The sequence below is a fragment of the Capsicum annuum genome, chromosome 11 (assembly GCF_002878395.1).
Source record: "Capsicum annuum cultivar UCD-10X-F1 chromosome 11, UCD10Xv1.1, whole genome shotgun sequence".
Taxonomy (NCBI): Eukaryota; Viridiplantae; Streptophyta; class Magnoliopsida; order Solanales; family Solanaceae; genus Capsicum; species Capsicum annuum.
In genome coordinates this window covers 1,081,214-1,100,496 of record NC_061121.1, presented here as the reverse complement: position 1 = coordinate 1,100,496, position 19,283 = coordinate 1,081,214, and the positions used below count along the sequence as shown (strand labels likewise).

Here is a 19,283-nt window from a genome sequence, read left to right as displayed (position 1 = left end):
AAATATAAAAAAAAGTAAACCAGCCAATAATAACAATACTCCTTCCATTCAACAACTCGTCTCACTTGACACACTTAAAATTATCTTTAGAATATAAGTTTAATATTTTCAAAAATGTATTAAATACAATAAATAGTATTAATATTAAAAATAAAATAGAGAGAAATAAATTATTTGATATCCATTTTTAGTACTTTCTTAGTACATTTTTATGTTATAATTTAAATTAACAGATCTATTAAAAAATAATTAATAATATAAATATTTTATTATAATATCTTTATTAAATAATTTTATATTGTATCTCAAAAGTAATTTTAAGAAATAAAGGAAGTAATAAATAAATGAAGGTGTTAAAATAAGAAACGACCCCAAATAAATACACGCTACGATTCTTCATCGAAAATCTCATTTTCATCTTTCATACGTACAAACAAATCGGAAAACTCCAAAAAAAATCCTCTGTATTTTTGTCACTGGAATCCATGGCTTCTCCGTCGTCAACGGCGGCGACGACTAACGTTATGCTAGCAATCTTCGAGAAGAAAACCGTATCACTCGATCTCTACCGTCCATTACGTAACTACATCTCATTCAATTACTCAGAACGCGAAGCTCAAAATCTCGAAGATGATCTACAAACGATCAAACAGTATCGTTCCGAAATCGAACGAGTTCCTGCTGATTCACTACCTGCTCGTCGTGATCTCTTGCAAAATTACTATAAAGCCCTTTGTGCGATTGAATCGAGGTTTCCTATTTCGCCTGATAAGGATCATGTCAATTCTGTGTATTTTACTTGGTATGATACTTTCAAAGTCAAGCAGAAAGCTGTTCAGCAGAATATTCATCTAGGTATATCACGTTTCACTTTACGAGAGTTAATTTGATTAGTTTTTGAAGCTAGATTAGTTAAATTTGATATTCGGAAACTAGTATAAGCTTATGATGAAAAATACATCTGAAAATGTTCGGAAGAAACTACATTGTTTTCAGTTACTCCGAACGCGAAGCTCAAAGTCTCGAAGAAGATCTACAAAAGATCAAACAGTATTGTTCCGAAAGCGAACGAGTTCCTGCTGATTCATTACCTGCTCGTCGTGATATTTTGCAATTACTATAAAGCCCTTTGTGCTATAGAATCCAGATTCCCTATTTTGCCTGATAAGGATCATAGCAATTCTGTGTTTTTAACTTGGTATGATAGTTTTAAGAACAAACAGAAAGCTGTACAGCAGAACAGTCATCTAGGTAGGCTTTAGTGGGTCAATTTGACTAATCTTTGGAGCTAAATTAATTAGATTAATTTAGTATTTAGATATTCGAAAATTATACGAAAAATATTATGAGTTGTGATCCTTACATCTTAAAATATTGGTCAAATGTTTTCGAGAGAAGTGAAAGTGATGAATAAAAGTGAACGGTGGAAGTATTCATTTGAAGTTATGTGTGAAGTACAACTTTTAGAATTACTTCTTTGAACTTCTACACCTTGACCCGGAGGTTTATCGGAAACAACCTCTTTGCTTCATCCGAGGTAGTGGTATGGATTGCGTACACTTTACCCTCCCTAGACCCCACTTTGTGGAAATACACTGGGTATGTTGTTGTTGTTCTTTGAACTTCTACATTGGGCATATTTTGAGAACTATGAGTTGTTAGGTTCAAATTCCAACAGAGACAAAAGTCACTAGGCGATTTATTCTCATATGTCCTCACCTTGGTAGATAGAGTTAAGTTATTTGGTACCTGTTGTTGGTGGGAGGTATCCTGTGGAATTAGTTGAGGTGGGATACCATGGTTATCAAAAGAAGACAAAATGCATAAAGTAGAACTTAGAATTGCTTTCCACTTGATTTTGAGCTGCTAATGTACACTGGTCTTATAAGTAGAGATGAAAACACTAGGTGATTTCTTCTTATGTGTCCTAGCCTTAGTGGACAGAGCTGATACATTTGCGGGTGGGAGGTGACAGGTATCCGTGGAATTAGTCGAGGTGCGTACAAGCCAGGCCAGACACCACGGTTACAAAAAAAAGAGCATACACTGGTCTTATTTTGCTTTCCAAATGCATTAAGTATCCTGGAGTATGGATTTTTTTAGGCTAACGACCGAATTTGCTCCATAGATGTAAAAACCTTAAACAAGATCAAAATTTTAATTGCCCGATGCAGTAAGTAATAGATAAGAAATAGTGCATTGCATCATTTGGAGGCTGGTCCTTATTGGTCTGGAATCTGGAAAATAACTGACTATTTGGAAAAGCTGGTTTTAGGTAGGTGACTAAAATCTATCAGTGTCATTGAAACAATATGGTCAGTTGCAAAAGTTTATCTTTTCGAGGAGAAACTAACCATTGGATTGTCAAATTTAAGCTTAGCTATTATCTTCTTGTTATACTATTATTTAATTAGCCTGTTTTTTGCTGCAGAGAAAGCTGCAGTTTTGTTCAATCTGGGGGCAGTGCACAGTCAGATGGGATTGAGTTTGGATCGATCAGCAGTGGAGGGGCGAAGGCAGGCATCACATTCCTTTATTGCCGCAGCTGGGGTATTCGCCTACCTGAGAGACAATGTGGCTATGAAGGCATCAATGGGTACTTCCACCACGGTTGACATGTCAGTGGAATGTGCTGGGATGTTGGAAAGACTCATGCTAGCGCAGGCCCAGGAGTGTGTTTTTGAGAATACTATTGCCAAAGGAAGCACTCCTGGAGTCTGTGCAAAGATTTCAAGACAGGTTGTCTATTGGTTATAGTACCTTATTTGTTTCAGCTTTTGCCACTTCATACTTTCTGTAGTGCAGTCAAGTTAACCTTTTGTTTGATTGTATGGTAGATAACAAACTCCCCCACTGGCATAGGATTCAACAAATGCATTTCTTGATATTTGATAATATACAAAAAAGCCATTCTTGATATTATGTAGGCAATGACATTTTTTTGGTCGGTATGCTATTTTTATGTAACATGATGATTTTCTCTTTGCACTAATATATGAAACATTTAGTTTTAAAATGCGTTTGCACTTATGGTTATAGGTAGGGATTTATTATGAGGAAGCCTTGGCAGCATTAAATGTTGCACCTTTGCTCTACCACTTTGACAAGGGCTGGCTGGCTCATGTTCAGCTAAAGGCTGCCTTGTTTTATGCTGAGGCCTGCTATAGGTATGGTATGGAGCTCCACGAGAAAGAAGAAATTGCAGAAGAAATTGCGAGGTTGAAGAGTGGGATTAGTGCGTTGGCTGAGGCCAAAAAGTCATCATCAAAGGGAGCAGCACAGCAGCTCTTGGATGCAATTAATAAGCTAGAGGCTAATTTAAATCAAAACTTGGCGAGAGCTGTGAAGGAGAATGATAGAGTATACCTCATGAGAGTTCCACAAGCCAGTTCTCTGCCTCCTCTTCCAGCATTTGCGATGGTCAAGCCTATGCCAATGAATGATGTTCTGGACGCAAGCAAGGAGAAGATGTTTGCGAGTCTTGTTCCTGATAACAGTGCTAAAGCTCTGTCCAGGTACACAGAAATGGTTGATGACGTCATCCGGACTCAAGCTGAGAGATTGCAACAGGGAAGTGAGCTAGCTCGAGTTAAGCTAAGGGAAATGGACTTGCCTGATTCTATTCTTGCATTGGAGGGAAACGTAACTCTACCCATGGCCTTAAAAGAAGATGTAGAGGCAGTTCAAATTTGTGGTGGTCCAGCTGGTTTAGAAGCTGAGCTACAGCAACTCAATGATCTGAAGAGGGTGAACCAGGAATTACTGGTTCAAACTGAGGAGCTTTTGCAAAAAGAAGCAACAGAAGATGCTCAATTTAGAAGTCAATTTGGAACACGATGGACAAGGCCTCAATCTAGTACTCTAACAAAGAACCTACAGGACAGGTTAAACAGGTTTGCAGGTAACTTGAAGCAAGCTGCAGAGAGTGATGCCAGGATTGAGCGATCAGTGAGGGATCATGCCGCACTCATGTCAATCCTTGACCACCGTCCAGTATGTGTTTTATTGAGCATTTATGTTCTTTGTGTAACCTTATTTCAGATAACTAGTCATGTGCTGCCTATAAATCTTTGTCCCAAATTTCACTCATCAAGACCTTTAGAAAAGAATTCTGACATCCTACGCTGTTGGTTGTGTACATAGACATAGGTTAGTGGGTAATCTTAGGATAGTTTTCGCATTGTGAGCAGTCAAAGATTGGATCTCTTCGACAACTTGTGTCACTGGGATAGCTTGTTGATTTGGTTGATATGTATTTAATATTTATGCTGCCATTTTCTCAATTTCAAAAAAAATATATATATATATGCTGTCATTTTTTTTTTTTTGAGTATGGTAATATACGCGTCATTCACTGTTTAACGGATCAAAATAACTATATTTGGATTCTTAGATATATGATTTCGACTGCACAACTTTGAAGTTTAGTATGTCGTATGTATATGCCATGTTACAGTTGGAGAAGAAGTTTATAGTTAAAGTCATTTCTTACAATGTGATATTACTTTTGTATCTCCCCAAGTAGCTAGCAGAAGCATAATCTAACCTGATACTTTTTCTCTGATAGATTGAGTCTGCTCTTCCAACCTTGGCAAGACCAATCATGTCATTGGATGCCAATGAAGATGCCATTGCGGGAGCTCTGAAGCAGAGCTTGGTAAGATGATTAATGAGGCTATATGTGTGTTGCAGTTCTTTCTTTCCTTTATTCATTGGTTAAGTTGCAACTGTGTTTCTGGAGTAGCTCTAGAATATTCTTTCGAAAACACCTCAGTTGTGATGTTCACTAAAGTGCATTACCGGTTAATATAACCAATTTTTTAAAAGAAAGTATTTGAAAATTGTATAATTACTTATCAGACAGAATCAAGTACTCTTTTTTCTTCAGAGACACCATGTAAAAATTTGTCCTGTAAGTTTTGGTGTATTAAAAGAATACTCTATTAGTGAATGCACAAGAGGAAACATGAAGATTCACCATAAGTAAAACCGTTGAAAAGAACTTAATAACAACTAACAAGTCTGATAAGTACCTAAGTTTAAAAATTTTGAGCAATTGTAGCCGGATGATCTGGTTTAAAGTCCTTCCATGTCCATCTACAATTGAGAAATGGTGTTGAACAAATCAAAGGACAAATTTGGGGTGTCGTGAAGCTGTTGCAAAAGTAGTTTAGAAAATTATGATTGATCCTAGAATAGTTGAATTTCTTTCCGACTTCCTATGCTTTGGTGGGCAGCGTTATTTGGTACTTGTGCTAGTGGGAAGTAGCAAGAACCTGGTGGAATAGTCGAGCTGCGCACAAACTGGCCCAGATATCACTGTTATAGAAATAGGTTGAATTTATTTGGTGGTCCACCTGGAAGGACAGGAAGGCAAAACATTTTGAGGGCAAAAAGGAACTGTTAGTATAGTGAAATACAAATGTATTTCTACACTTACTTTTTGGTGCAATATAGTTTCTTTAATGATATTGAAGCCATGCGAGAATTTTTTAGCACTATTCTCCAGCACTCATTTGATGCTGGTAATCAATATATTTATCCGTTACGGTTAAAAAAAAAGATTGAATATTTGATCTGTGGAAGACAAGCTTCATGACGTCTGTTGGATCCATTTGGGGGATATTTTGTTTATTTAATGAACAATCAAAAAGTTGCAGTCATAATACTTGTTTTCTACAAACTTACTTAGCAAAAAATAAAGAAATAACTGCCTTCATGGACTATTTTAAGTAGTTGGTGCTTATATTTGCAGAGACAATTAGAAGGTCTTGGTGCTCAGCGTGCAGGTCTTGAAGATATGCTGAAAGAGATGAAGAGGAAGGTATGACAATATAGCTGTTTGTACCTTATGCATTGTGACTTTTGACTTCTGATTTTAAAGAAGTGGGCGTTTTTTAAAGTCCAGAACTTTAGGCTCATGTGTATAGTTGTTATGTGATGCTTTTGCTCATAGTGATTGTTTAACGAGTGTGTTCTTTCGAATTCCTCGAAAGAAGTGGAAACAAATGTCATTTATTAGTACGTAAGAGGTCTTATTTTGTCTTCTACTGACAGTACTTATCATGGTACAAGTCACATTAACTTGCACCAAACTGAGCAAAGCAATGTTTGCTTTAAGTATTATGGACTGGTAAACTAATTGTTGCATTTTCTTAATAACCAAAAAGAAAAGAAAATAAGGGAAAACATTGCATTTGGTTGTCCTGGCAGTGAGTGCCTGTTTGTCTATGAGTAAATTTACTCTTGTGCAGCTAATTCTTATGTTCGTGGTCCATCTGGGTGCATCATAGTGTATCATGACTTTACTTTGGTTACGTATTTGAGCTACTTCTTGTTAAGTCTATCAGATGTGATCTCACATTTCCACTTCGTAGCACATAAAAAATAACATTGGCCTTTAAGAAGCAAACACGTACTCCCCAATTGGGTTTAGCGGTTGCTCTTTAATCGTCATCCATTGGCAACAGGACATCGAAAATTAATTGCACTTTTTCCGTAGTCCAACATTTTCTTTCCCATAGGAAAGGTCCTTGTTTCTTGGTATTTATTTTGCTTCTTTGCTCACTGGTCCAGAATTTACGGGATCCAGCTTAACCATTTATATTGTGGGTTCAGGATGATATACTTCCCAAGCTGATGACATCCACTGGCTCCCATGAGGATCTTTTTAGAAAGGAGATTGCAAAATATGATCATATTTGTGAAGAAATTTCCAAGAACCTTGAGGCGCAAGAGCAATTGTTGCTGCAAATTCAGGTTTCATATATAAACGTTAAATTTCAGGGATTTCCCGTTTTACTGCTCTTTTCTTTCTGATGCTGAAGCATCTGCCATAAGGGTTAAATATCATGACTATTATAATTTCTAGGGTTACTTAATCTGGTGAATTTATGATTGCACGTATTGCACATTATGCCACCTTTTTCATTTCTTCCAATACTTTATGTATCTGGATTGAAATTTGGAGTATCGCGGTAAATGAAGTTAGGATTTTCCTTGAATTTTTTAAATTTTCTTCTGCTGATAGTGATAAGTGGGATAATATCTGGTTGAAACTAAGTGAGATAAGGAGGAAATTTTTGATTCTATATTGTAATCCCTTTTGCCTGTTGTATGGAGTTTTACTAATGACATATTATCTACCTTATCAAAGAAAAATTACGCAGCTTTTAAGGAGATTGTTCAAAGGGGGGAAGGGTCAAGGACATAAGACTGAATTACCTAGGATGCCTGTGCCCATAAGAAATCGCGGAGCCACCCATTAGTAGTAATAGAACTCTGCGCAAAGTTTCCTCCCGTGCTATGAGTTACTACCCCTTGATCACTTACACTACTGCCTACGCCAAACATCTGACTGCATTTTCCAACTGAAATGGGATATTTCAACCGAAATTGAATTATACATAAAATCTACAACTTGATTGCAATGACGTTTGTTATGGGGTTTGTAGAGTACTTCTTTGTTCTAATCTGTTCCTAGGGAGTGAGAAAAATTGCTCAACATTTGAGAATCTTTATGTAAAACGCAAGCGTCTAAGTGATGGTTGAACGACATAAAAAATCCCACTTTCTGGAAAGACGAACTCACCGTAACTTTACTATTCCAATTCATATCTTTGAATTCTCTAACAAAATTTTCATTTGCAGGCTCAAAATCAGGACTTCGCTTCTATTTTCAATCTTGAAGATTATAAAGGTATCTGTACTTTCATGGATACCGTCTGAAGCATGTTGAAGCTTTGATTTTTACGGTGCCTTGTGGCATTGGTAAACAAGTTTGTTTACGTGTTATGCTTCACCTAACTGGAAAAGATAATAGGAGGAGGCTGCAGTCGCTTGTTTTTGCAAGTCTGGTTTCCCCAGGAACATGGGGAACTGCTGTCTCATCCAAGTTAAGATATGTTTCCATATTTTATGACCACATTTGCTGGTGCACTAGGGGGTGTGTTTACCAATTTAGTATTCTTATATAACAACATCGCAAGATACTAACAAGCGAGACTTTTTCGCTACAACAACAATATACCCAGTGTAGTCCCACAAGCGGGGTTTGGGGAGGGTATTATGTACGCAGCCTTACCCCGACTTTTTCACTACTGGCCAACAAAATGTCAATAGCAGAAAGGCCAATTTAGTTTTCTTATTTAGCAAGATGAGAATTGCAAAAATGTAATGACCAAAAAGTGATGTTATGTTGATGGGCCGAATTCCTTGTGGACCCTACACATTTTAGAAGCCAGGGACAATATAAGGAGGCTATGGAATTAACACAAGACCCGGATAATATTGTCAGTGATTCAAGAAGTGTAGAAACTTGCTGCTTTCATTTGCAACCCACCAACACCAAAGGAATTTCAACCCAAATATAATTGTGGATCTGATTTGTTTACTTGGAAATGTTGTTGTTGCTATTAATCTTTGTCCAATGTTGATTCCTGATTCCTGCAGTATTAGTTAATTTTTATTGGCTTGATGTGTACTCCTCAATGTTACAGCATCCCGTGAGCGAACCTATAAGCAAATTGAAGTTGCCATTTCAAAATATCAAGAAATAAAGGAGAATATCAACGAGGGATTGAAGTTTTACGTTACACTTCAGGTATGGAATTCTTTTGAGCCGAGGGTCTATCGGAAACAACCTCTCTACCTAACAAAGGTAGAGGTAAGGTCTCTGTGTGGGATTACACCGGGTATTTTGTTGTTTGAAGGGGTGGGTGGGGGGTGTTTCCTCTGCCCTTTGGCTGAAGAATGAGGAGCTGACATTTTCCTTTTCGTGGGTTAAACAGGACGCGATCACAAACGTAAAGCAACAGGGCAGTGATTTTGTGATGACAAGAAACATGCAATGCCGGGAAATGATGGATGATGTGCAGAGACAAATTTCAGGTCTCAGTTTCCAGGAGAACAAAGGTTCAAATGGCTATAATTATCCTTCTGCAGCTCAGTCTCATCAGGTTCCAAGATCCAATCCCCAACCGCCAGCAGACCCCACGAATATTCCCAACGCTGTTCGACCTCCAACTCCTACTTACCAACCCCCTCATCAACCCGCAATGCCTAGTTATAATCAAAATCCACCACCTTACGGTCCTCCTCGGCAGCAGCCTACACCGCCTTACAACTTGCAAGCTTCTGGTCCACCATATCCACCGCCTCAACATCAACAACAGCCTCCACTGAACCACGAATATGGCCAACCTGCATATCCCGGTTGGCGGGGTCCCTACTATAATGCACCTCCTCAGCAACCTGCCCCTCTGCAGCAACAAGGTTCTATGCCCCGATCTCCTTATACCGTCCCTTCTCCATATCATCCTCCTCCCCATCAGAGTGGCTATTACCGGCAATGATAATTTTCCTATTCGTCTTTGTCTGCAATCTTCAACATTTTCTTCTACAGTGTAATTTGAGTCATTCTGAACAGGGATTTTGATCCTTACGTTGTGATATCAACTCTCCATTGGATCATATTATGAATTATATCAAGAGTTGGTTTCTTTGTATGATTACTTAAATGCAGTTTGGATTACTAATTCAAAGTTCTGCTACTTTGTAAACAAATTCAGTCCTTCTGTATAAATCTTTAATAATCCTTTCTGATTTTAGTTTGTTTGGTAATTCCAATGTATATGACATGCACCTGGTAATTCCAATGTATATGACCTGCACCTTAACTCCCTTGAGTTTAACAATATCAGTGTTACATTTAAAATTGTTGCGATAATAACCTGATGGTCAACAGTTGATCTGTCGCCATGGATTCTTACTCCGAGACTTAAAGAAATTTCTATTGGAATCTCGAGAGTAGAAGAGGAGAAGCTCCAATGGAAGCAAAGGCTAGTCTGTTGTAGGGGCATTTGCCTCCTCTCGACCTTGAGACCGTTGCAAATACGATACAACAGATCCTCCATTACTTTCTTCGGTCTCATAGTCACCTTCGCTGACCTAATCTCTACCTCGAGGAGTTTTGAATCTAGAGAGACTCGTTTTGAAAGATGTCAATCCAAAAAACGAGAACAAAAAAATGAAGTTACATCTTCCACATAAGACACAGCCATTAGACAAGCATCCAAGAAAGTATGGAAGTCTTGAGATGACAAACAGAGACATGACAGAACCAAAAAAACCCAGTACATTTGTTTGGCGGGTCGTTGAATAAGCACTCAAATTCTGATGAGCTGTTTTACGCACATATCAGTATTTACAAGAAAATCAATTCACAGTGAAGAAATTGCCAATTTTTACTTGGTAGCTTACATTTACAAGAGAAGATTATAGATTCATCATGCCTTGAGTTGCGCGTAGATTGACGTATGAACTGCATGATGAGGAGTCAGGCATTTTCCATTTACAAGAACTTGTTCGACAAAATCCACTCGCACTGATTTGAATTGGTAATGCTGCAGGTCAGAATTAACAAGTAATTCGTGAGGATGAGGGTTGAACATGTCAAAGACAAATGGTTAGCACAGAATAGATAAAAGACTCCAGCCTTGACCATCTACAAACCACGAGGCATGCCAAAAGTGGCAATCTTTATTCGATGATGCTCAAAAAACTAGTTCATTGTTGTTACATGTCCAGGAATTGCTTGAATTAACAGTTCATATTCCTTCTATGACTGTTACTAAGACAGAATGGCGTTCCAATGGGTTCCCTCACTCCTCATTGCTCGAACTGTTGAAAACATTATCCCCAAGCTGGAGAAGGATCGTTATACTAGGAGCTCAAACAAACATATCGAACTCCGTAATCCTTGCTTTTGTTTTATCTTTGTTAGTAGTTCCAGTAATTGGTTATTAGAATTAAGGTAATCCACAGCTGGTGGTAAATTTGTGCTTTTAACCGTTTCATATGCTAAAAGAATTTCCACAGTCCAGCCACAGCAGCAGAGGGTGTGAGAACAGGGAGGGACATGAGTATAGATGTAGGGTGGTCAGGTCAGGTATGGTGGACTGCGGTGGCAAGGAAATGTGGATAACATGGACCTCAGATGGAAGAGGAAACAGAAAACAGGAATTCGCTGGCAAGTTGAACGGGTAAATGAGATTTTGAATTTAATATAAGAGTATAAACTTTCTAAGGAAAAACTGATATGACATTTATCACCAGTGTTGACACGAGCTATTTTATTTGGTCACGGTCAACTCCTACATATGAGTTCTCTGTGTATTCCGTAGTTAAAGTGAAGTTCACGATAAATAAAAGGATGTTCCTTGTAAATAACTAGCATTATCTTTATGCTGGTGATCTTATAAATAAAATGTTAAGCTTGTGACAAGATTCTTGAGATATCCAAAGTAGATGGCCAAGTTGCAACTAGTGCAGAATAACATAATAATAGGAGATTACCTTTCCTTTCCAAGAAAAATCAACAAAGCGGTAGAAAGGCTCCAATAAGGTGACTTGATCTCCTTCTTTAATCTGTCAATAGGAGTAAATTGCACTTGAATGAAGTGGTAACTTATGAGAGCTTGGCAAAAAGGATCAAATCAGCCAAACAGTGGCTAGTTACTTCGATAAGTCTAGGTAAAACAGTATAGTCATGGTTAGTTCTACATTCACCAGCTCTCACTCTCAAAAACTAATACATTAGATAAAGTTCAATTCTGATTAGTTTCATCTGTTTGTTCTCTCTGTCAATGCAGGACGGAGGAGGTGATATGTTGACAACTTTGAAGTAAGAAACACTTCCAAAGAACTAATGAATCTTTTCACTGTATCAAAATCTGGGGTCAGATTTTGAAATGTGGCCCAACTATATCACATTATTATCTTCTATTGAGGCTAAGGTAGGTAGGTACTTTTGAGTAAGGTACCTACACTTCATACAGTTCTTTTTTCAAGTAGGAAAAATGAAAGGAGAAAAATCATACTACTTAGTTATCAAGCACATTGCTACAGCTGCTGTTAAACACAGACAAGGACATGAAAACAAATAAAGAAGTGTTGGTTGCTTCTTCTGTTTCTTCAGTTCCATAACAATATTTCCTTTTCTCATGAATTAACACATACAAAGAACTGTGCTAAGAGACAATAAACAGCTCTAGAAAAACGACTTACAGCATCATTGCGTATACCATACACTGTAATTACGTAACATGTGTGATAGGCATCGGATAGCACATAGCATCTGCAGAATACAAGATAAAAGTTTGAAAACCAGTTTATAATGCCATTTCATTTACAAAGGGAATAAACATGAGCAAAGTGGTAAAACGATAAACTGCTCTAGGTTCATATAAATCAAGTTAACTTACAATGGAGCCAAACTCTCATTCTTAGCAAAGAACAAAACTTTCCCTGTGATTGCAATTCCTTTATTTAGACCTTCAGATAGGAGATCCATGGTTGCTCTTTTGTATGAATGACTCACTGCAGTAAGTTCCTTTGGTTAAACCTTCATCCATAATGAGGTTTGATCAAATATCAAACTCTTTTGTTAAGTGAGTAGTAGATGAATATAAATGCTTACAATCAACTGTGGCAAGCGATGATAGGGATGAAAGCCGCTTAGCCTTAATCGGACCCTGAGAGATACGACCAAATCATTCGACATTCTTCAAGTGTCATGTGCAACAGATGTTCTATGTACCCAACAGAAGGGATTGACACAAACAAAAGAAAAAAAGAAGTGTAAATTCTGAATTTGTTTTCACAAGTCAGGTGTCATAAGCAGCAAAAATATCACTCGTGTGTTCCATATCAGGGACAAGACTATGTTTAAATGCACTGAAATTTTATCAAATTCCCCCTTTTTTCTGGAAAGGGTTCTATTTGGATGATTCACAATTCAAACACTTGACAAGTCGGACAACAAAAATCAGATGAACAGTAAGTTCCCTATCATAAATTTCAGATATTTCCTTGGTACTCTAATGCTGTCAGCATGATTTCCTAAATGCTAGCCAAAATAAAATGAAGGATCAATGCAAATACTTTATGCAATCTAGCAACAACAAAAATAATCTCACCCGAAGCAAATAGTCTAATTTGTCAAGAAGCAGAACCATCATTCGGGCATCCTCCATAGCATTAAGACCAGGATCCATTAAGGCAGCAGCTTCAAATCCAGTAAGGGCCCTCTCATAATTCTCTAGATATTTGTTCACCTTTAAGAATCAAATCATATTCAACCAAGCATTTATTGTGAATGATTTGGAGAGGAAAGTAAAAACATTTTAGACATCATTGTGCAAGCAGACATTAGATTTAAAAAGGAAGAAAAATAAGCTTCTGTAATTGTACGACTATGCATATAATGTTCAAGCCACTAAAAAAGTAAGATCATAATAAGCCACAAACGGATACTACTGATGGACAGAAGGCAACAACAGCAACAACATACCTGGATTAAGTGGGGATCTGGGGAAGGTAGAGTGTACACAGACCTTAGCCCTACCTCGTGAGGTAGAAAGGCTGATGGACAGAAGGCAAAACAAAAAAAAAATCTAGCTTTCCAACTTGTAAAGTATCATTAAAGAATACTTCCCATCTAATTTTCTTTTTCTTTATTTTTCCTTTATTCATATAGCTGATCTCAACTTTTTTGGGACTGATGCGTAGTTGTTGCTGGTTAACCAGTTGTCGCAATCATAAATTAAAAATATAATCACAAAACTGAGGTAATCAGTGGCAACCACACCCAAACTTCCAACGGATAACAAGTGAGTCAACAAAAGGCCATTTTTGCTACAATGTTTCTGAAATGTTATCAAAGAACCTCATACTAAGTTATTACACAATAGAATAAATCAAAATTGAGAAGTTATAAAGCTTACAGTGGCACAATTGTAGTACAGATCAGGATTTGACTTCATTTTTTCATCTCTTTCCTGACAAGGGTCCCAGAATTAGAATAGGTTTCAAGTTTCTAAACAAAACATAGAGCATGACAGGCTTAGAAGGCTCAACATACAGATGTAAATCTGAAGTTCATGAGCAAGATCATTACAGTTAAGGTGCAGCTCCAAGAGACACGTGTTTAAGGTAAAGTCCAATTGGGAAATGCATACTTACAGCATTCTGGTATGCTTTTAATGATTGTAGAAGCTTACTGTGGTCCCATGCTCCCGTGACAAAAAAAGAAGTGAGAAATCCATTTCCTAGGTTATCTGTCAAAAAGATGGAAGCATACTTAATAATGAAAAAAAAAAAGGCAGATGAAAGTCCATTGAAGAAACTTGAATTTGGATGCATTAAATGCGGAATGGTTCATCTATCTGGAAAAATCCATACGAAATCAGTTAGATTATGAGTCTAGTGGTGAAGTGTAATATGCATTTTAAATGAATAAGTACTAAATCCATTTAGTTGCCATGCCTTAATCATTGCGTGTATATAGAAACCATATTTTACTTCTAAACTATTACATGGTTTAGATATAATTGACAAGCACTAGGTCAAAGGTGAATAAAGAAGCTGATATTGGTTAAACAAAGAATGTTCATAACAACATATCTAAGGGATGTTGGAGCTGAGAAATTAAGGAAGTGTCGCATTTAAACTAGATTCCTTACACCAAGAATATCCATCCTTGACATCCAAAGTGATTGCTTCCCTGGCATGTTTGATGCTTTCATCAACAATTTCTTCTGGATTTTCAGCATCTGCAAAGTAAACATAGATGAACAAAGTATGATCAGCCTTCTTAGGGAAAACAAATTTCAGTGAAGATAACTTTTCACCACAAGCAAAAGTACAGACAAGAAAACTTAAATATACATTCTTTACTTTAAATACTTCAAAATTAAGATAATACTCTAAAAGGTAGAATCTCGGAGTAGTAAGTACCCATGGTTTTTGTACTCATACTACACTTATGTACCTTTTTGGTGCAGATCCGAGTACTAGCTCGCCCAGAAGAAGATAGACCCGCCACTAACTTGGTTGAAAATGCCCAAAAGAGGTGAAAAATGGACAATAGAATTCGAAAATAGGCAAGAGAATAGAATTAGTCTAAGTGGCTGATCAGTTTGGAGAGTAGAACAGAGGGGCGGAAGTGGTGCTCATTCTGTCTTAAAACTCAAAAGAACAACAAGTATATTAGAAATCTCGGGAGAATTACTTCTTCATTAGGTTGGGTCACTTGGTAAAAGAAAGCCTTCGTATGGTCACATTTCCTCCTATTTACAATTCAGTATTAGTATGCATATGTTCCTTATCAAAAAAAACACTAGTATATATGTACTTGTGATGCTTGTTAAGGAAAAAAAGAAACTCATAGCATACAGCAATATTCACCTTGAGCCAGTTTTCTTTCAAGCATTGATAGTTGACATAGAATATTCTTATTTGGACCCTGGAAACATCAAAATGAAGGTATCTATCAAGAACGGAATGTCATATGTATAGGCCATTTATAATATACTTCACTAATGAAATCTAATAACAAATGTAGTAAACCACCTTGCCAAGAGCAAATGTAAAGCAGTTTTTAGCTGCATTTAAATCTCCTTTCTTCCAAATGCAGTTACCTAGGCACAGCCAAGCATCCACAAGAGACGGATTCAACTTAACCTAAAAGCAACAAATTGATAACACTTCAAATAAAAACGCTACTTTCTAAATAACAAAGCATATTAGGGCATCACATTAAGTTTTCTGTATTCATCTTTGACTCACAGCTTTCGACAAATGATCCTCTGCTTCCTTCTTATATACTGGAACAGCATCCAATATTTTCCCTCTCAAATACTCATAGGTGGCACGTTGAAGCGGCAATTTCCTCTTTTCTGCACAAATTTACCATAAATCACAATACCGAACTCAACGTATTTTTATTTTTTTCAAAAAAGAACTCAACTTATCTCCTAATAATTCAGCAGAAGTTAGCTCAAATAATACAGCGAGTTTACCACAAATCACGACCCAAACTCAAAATAAGTAAATAAAAGCTCAATGTAGTTCTACTAATTCAGCAGAAATTAGCTCAAATGATACAGAGAGCTTGCCACAAATCACAGTCCGAACTCAAAAAAAAAAAAGAAAAAAAAATGCTCGACAAATTTCCTAATAATTCAGCAGACATTAGCTCGAATAATACAGACACTTAACCACAAATCAAATTCCGAACTCAAAAACAACAACAACGTGTTTTCTAATAATTCAGCAGAAATTTGAGCTGAAATTAGCTCAAATAATACAGCAAATTTACCACAAATCAGAATCAGAACACAATGAATTAGAAAACTCCCAATAATAGAAAACTCAATGTCTTTCCTAATTATTAAGCAGAATTAGCTCCGAATAATAGAAAACTCAACGCATTTCCTAATAATTCAGCAGAAGTTAGCCAGAATTATACAGAGAATTTACCACAAATCACTATCCACGTTCAAATTTTTATTTTTTTATTAAAAAAAAAAAACAACGCATTTTTTAATAATTCAGCAGAAAGTAGCTCCAATCGAGTTTACCACAACTCAAAAAAACAAAACAATGTATTTGCAAATAATTCAGCCCAATTTAGCTCAAAGATACAAAGAACTTACCACAAATAACAGTCAGAACTCAAAAATAAAAATAAAAATCTCAACGTATTTCCTGCTAATGAAGCAGAAATTAGCTCGAATAATACAGAGAAAAGTTCAAAAACTCAATGCATTTCGTAATAATTCAGCAGCAATTTGCTTCAATGATACAGAGAGTTTACCATAAGTCACTATCCAAACTCCAAAACAAATAAATAAATAAACAATTTGTAGTTGTGCTAATTCAGCAGAAATTAGCTCGAATAATTCAGTGAGTTTACAACTCTCTCTCTCAAAAAAAAAAAATCAATGTATTTCCTAATAATTCAGTAGAATTTAGCTCAAATAATACAGCAAGTTACCACAAATCACAATCCGAACTCACCGTATTTATTTATTTATTTAAAATCTCAAATGTATTTCCAAACAATTAAACAGAAATTAGCTCGAATAATACAGCAACTTTAGTTTACCTATAGGAATTTTATCGAGGATTTGAAGAGCTAGATCAGATAGATTTTGCAATTTGGAGATTCTCTCCTCCGGAGTTAACGGAAAATAGTTATCGCGAAAGTTGTAAAGTTCATCGGCGGCTGCAGTTGCCTTTACATACAACTCATCTCCGGCGCCGGCAACTTCTCCGGTTGAAATGCTCATTTCCGGCGATTTGGCTCGAGGTTAATTAACGGAAGGTTATAATACAAAATTCCAAAATGAATTTGACTTATATATAGTGCCTTTTTTCACTTAATTACCAAATTAGATTTAATATTAGTATTAACTTTTTTCAAAAGAAAAATCATTTTAATGGTGATTAATTGAAGTAATACTCCCATCTCATGAGAATTTACTAATTTTGAATTATTTTTTCTTGGCGTGTTTTGAATAAATTTGTCAATTTAGGACATTTTTTCTTATTAAGTATAAAATATTATACTCTTTCCCTATATCTATATTTGTTTGTGTTTCACTTGCACAGTACACACTATTTACGAAATAATAAATAGAAATATAATTTATTATATATACACTACTAATTATAAGTCCTCTAAATATTATTAAGTGAATATGCACTTAAGTCTTAATAACAAGAGTGAAATAGATTGAACACTTCGATACAAAATAATTTTAATTTTGTCAAGTTATAAGTTGCTCGATTTATGCTCGTCCCTCAGCCACCCACCTCTTGTACGAACTGAGTGTTGAGTGTCTTCGTTAACCAAGATCATAGGATAAAGTAAACTAAAAGGATTTCCTTTATTACTCGCTCCTCAGAATTGTTCATCAATAATATCTATTTTCTCGAATCATTGCAACAACCTTATTTGTCTTAAAAAGAATTGATCTCAAGTTTACTTGCACAATGCAACGACTGGGGAGATAAAAGCTTTGTCATCAAGTTTGTGGTGTGGTGTGGTGTTCGTTCCAGACACTATAAAGTTATCAAAGTAATGTTAAATATGATGTATTAGTAATTTTAGGATTAGTTATGCTTGCATTAGTTGTGCTCAGATTATTTCTTATGCAGTATTAATTTTGTGTATTAAAGATAACATACATTGCATAATTTCTTCAAGAACCCAATTTGTTTACGTGAAATAGCCTCCATAAACATGATAGACAGGTTGTAGAAATGATTTTAACAATTTGTCTAGCAAATTTCCTGGAGTTTTAGAGACTGAACCCTCAACATGTGAAGAACAACTCTCTAGAAAAAGAAAAGATTAAGAGAATAAAATAATGACTTTATTAACGAATTTGCCTTTAGGCCCCCGATATGTTTTCGACGCTTGACACTACTCTTTTTTCTACAAAGGCACTCACCAAGACATACCAGGAATAAAAGTTGTAGGCTTAAAGATACCATCCTAACCAAAAAAAAAGTTGAAAGCAAAAGAGCTATAACATGCTTATATAAATGGAAAAATTACTTATTTGAGTATTTTTTATAAAATATTTACTATTTTTAAATATATTTTTTATTTTTTTATCTAGGGTTAACCCATACGGTTTGGGGATGGGCCTGATCTCCGGGCACGATTTTGGACGAAACTTCTCGGACGGTTCCCCGACGGCTTATTGAGTGGACCTGATTGCATTGGCTGGGCTAGTGAAACCATTTTTCAAGTCAAACAGGCGAAACAGCAGGAATTACGAATTTTTTGCGACTTTCGATGGGTGCTAGCCCACGATTCAGCGATGGCCAGGGCTCCGAGTATGATTTTGGGTGAAACTTCTCTGGCGGTTCCCTAGCGTCCTATTGAGTAGATCTGATTGCTTTGGCGGGCCAGCAGAGTTATTTTTCAAGTCAAACGGGCGGAACGACAGAAATTACGGGTTCTTTATGAGATCTGGTGGATGTTAGCCCACGATTTATTGGTGAGTTCGGGCCCCAAGTACCATTTTAGGCGAAACTACTTGGACGGTCCTCCGGAGGTCTATTGAGTAGATCTGGCTTCTTTGGCGGGGCCGATGAAGCCATTTTCCAAGTTAAAAGAGCAAAATGACTGGAATTGGAATTTTTTTACGACTTTTGATGTTAGCCCATCATTCGCGGGTAGGCCAGGGCCTCGGGCACGATTTTAGGCAAAACTTCTTAGGCGGTCCCCATCGATCTATTGAGTGGATCAGGTTGTTTTTGCGGGGACGATAAAGCCATTTTCCAAGTCAAACGGACGAAACAATCGGAATTGTGAATTCTTAGCGATTTCCGATGGCTGTTAGGCCATGGTTGGGGGGTGGGCTCAGCTCCGAGCACGATTTTGAACGAAAGTTCTCTAACGATCCCTCGACAGCCCTAATAAATAT

At 36.7% G+C, this 19,283-nt stretch overlaps 2 protein-coding genes across 2 annotated transcripts; one reads left to right on the top strand and one right to left on the bottom strand.

Moving 5' to 3' along the window:
• The first annotated feature begins 351 nt into the window (after positions 1-351).
• LOC107855250 (vacuolar-sorting protein BRO1) lies at positions 352-9,608 on the top strand. Its single transcript, XM_047399292.1, has 9 exons — positions 352-855; positions 2,432-2,739; positions 3,040-3,993; positions 4,568-4,657; positions 5,756-5,824; positions 6,619-6,759; positions 7,651-7,699; positions 8,499-8,602; positions 8,790-9,608. Exons 1-9 carry the CDS (start codon positions 486-488, stop codon positions 9,351-9,353), a joined length of 2,649 nt encoding a protein of 882 aa, XP_047255248.1. The 5' UTR covers positions 352-485; the 3' UTR covers positions 9,354-9,608.
• A 509-nt stretch (positions 9,609-10,117) lies between these two features.
• LOC107854658 (tetratricopeptide repeat protein 5) lies at positions 10,118-17,419 on the bottom strand. The gene is made up of 13 exons (XM_047399293.1): positions 16,949-17,419; positions 15,628-15,737; positions 15,412-15,522; positions 15,247-15,304; positions 14,523-14,612; positions 14,023-14,117; positions 13,785-13,838; positions 12,978-13,115; positions 12,479-12,533; positions 12,264-12,378; positions 12,067-12,136; positions 11,356-11,427; positions 10,118-10,403 (listed from the first exon to the last, which is right to left on the bottom strand). The coding sequence occupies exons 1-13, from the start codon at positions 17,130-17,132 to the stop codon at positions 10,287-10,289; spliced, it is 1,269 nt and encodes a 422-aa protein (XP_047255249.1). The 5' UTR covers positions 17,133-17,419; the 3' UTR covers positions 10,118-10,286.
• Between the last annotated feature and the right edge of the window lie 1,864 nt (positions 17,420-19,283).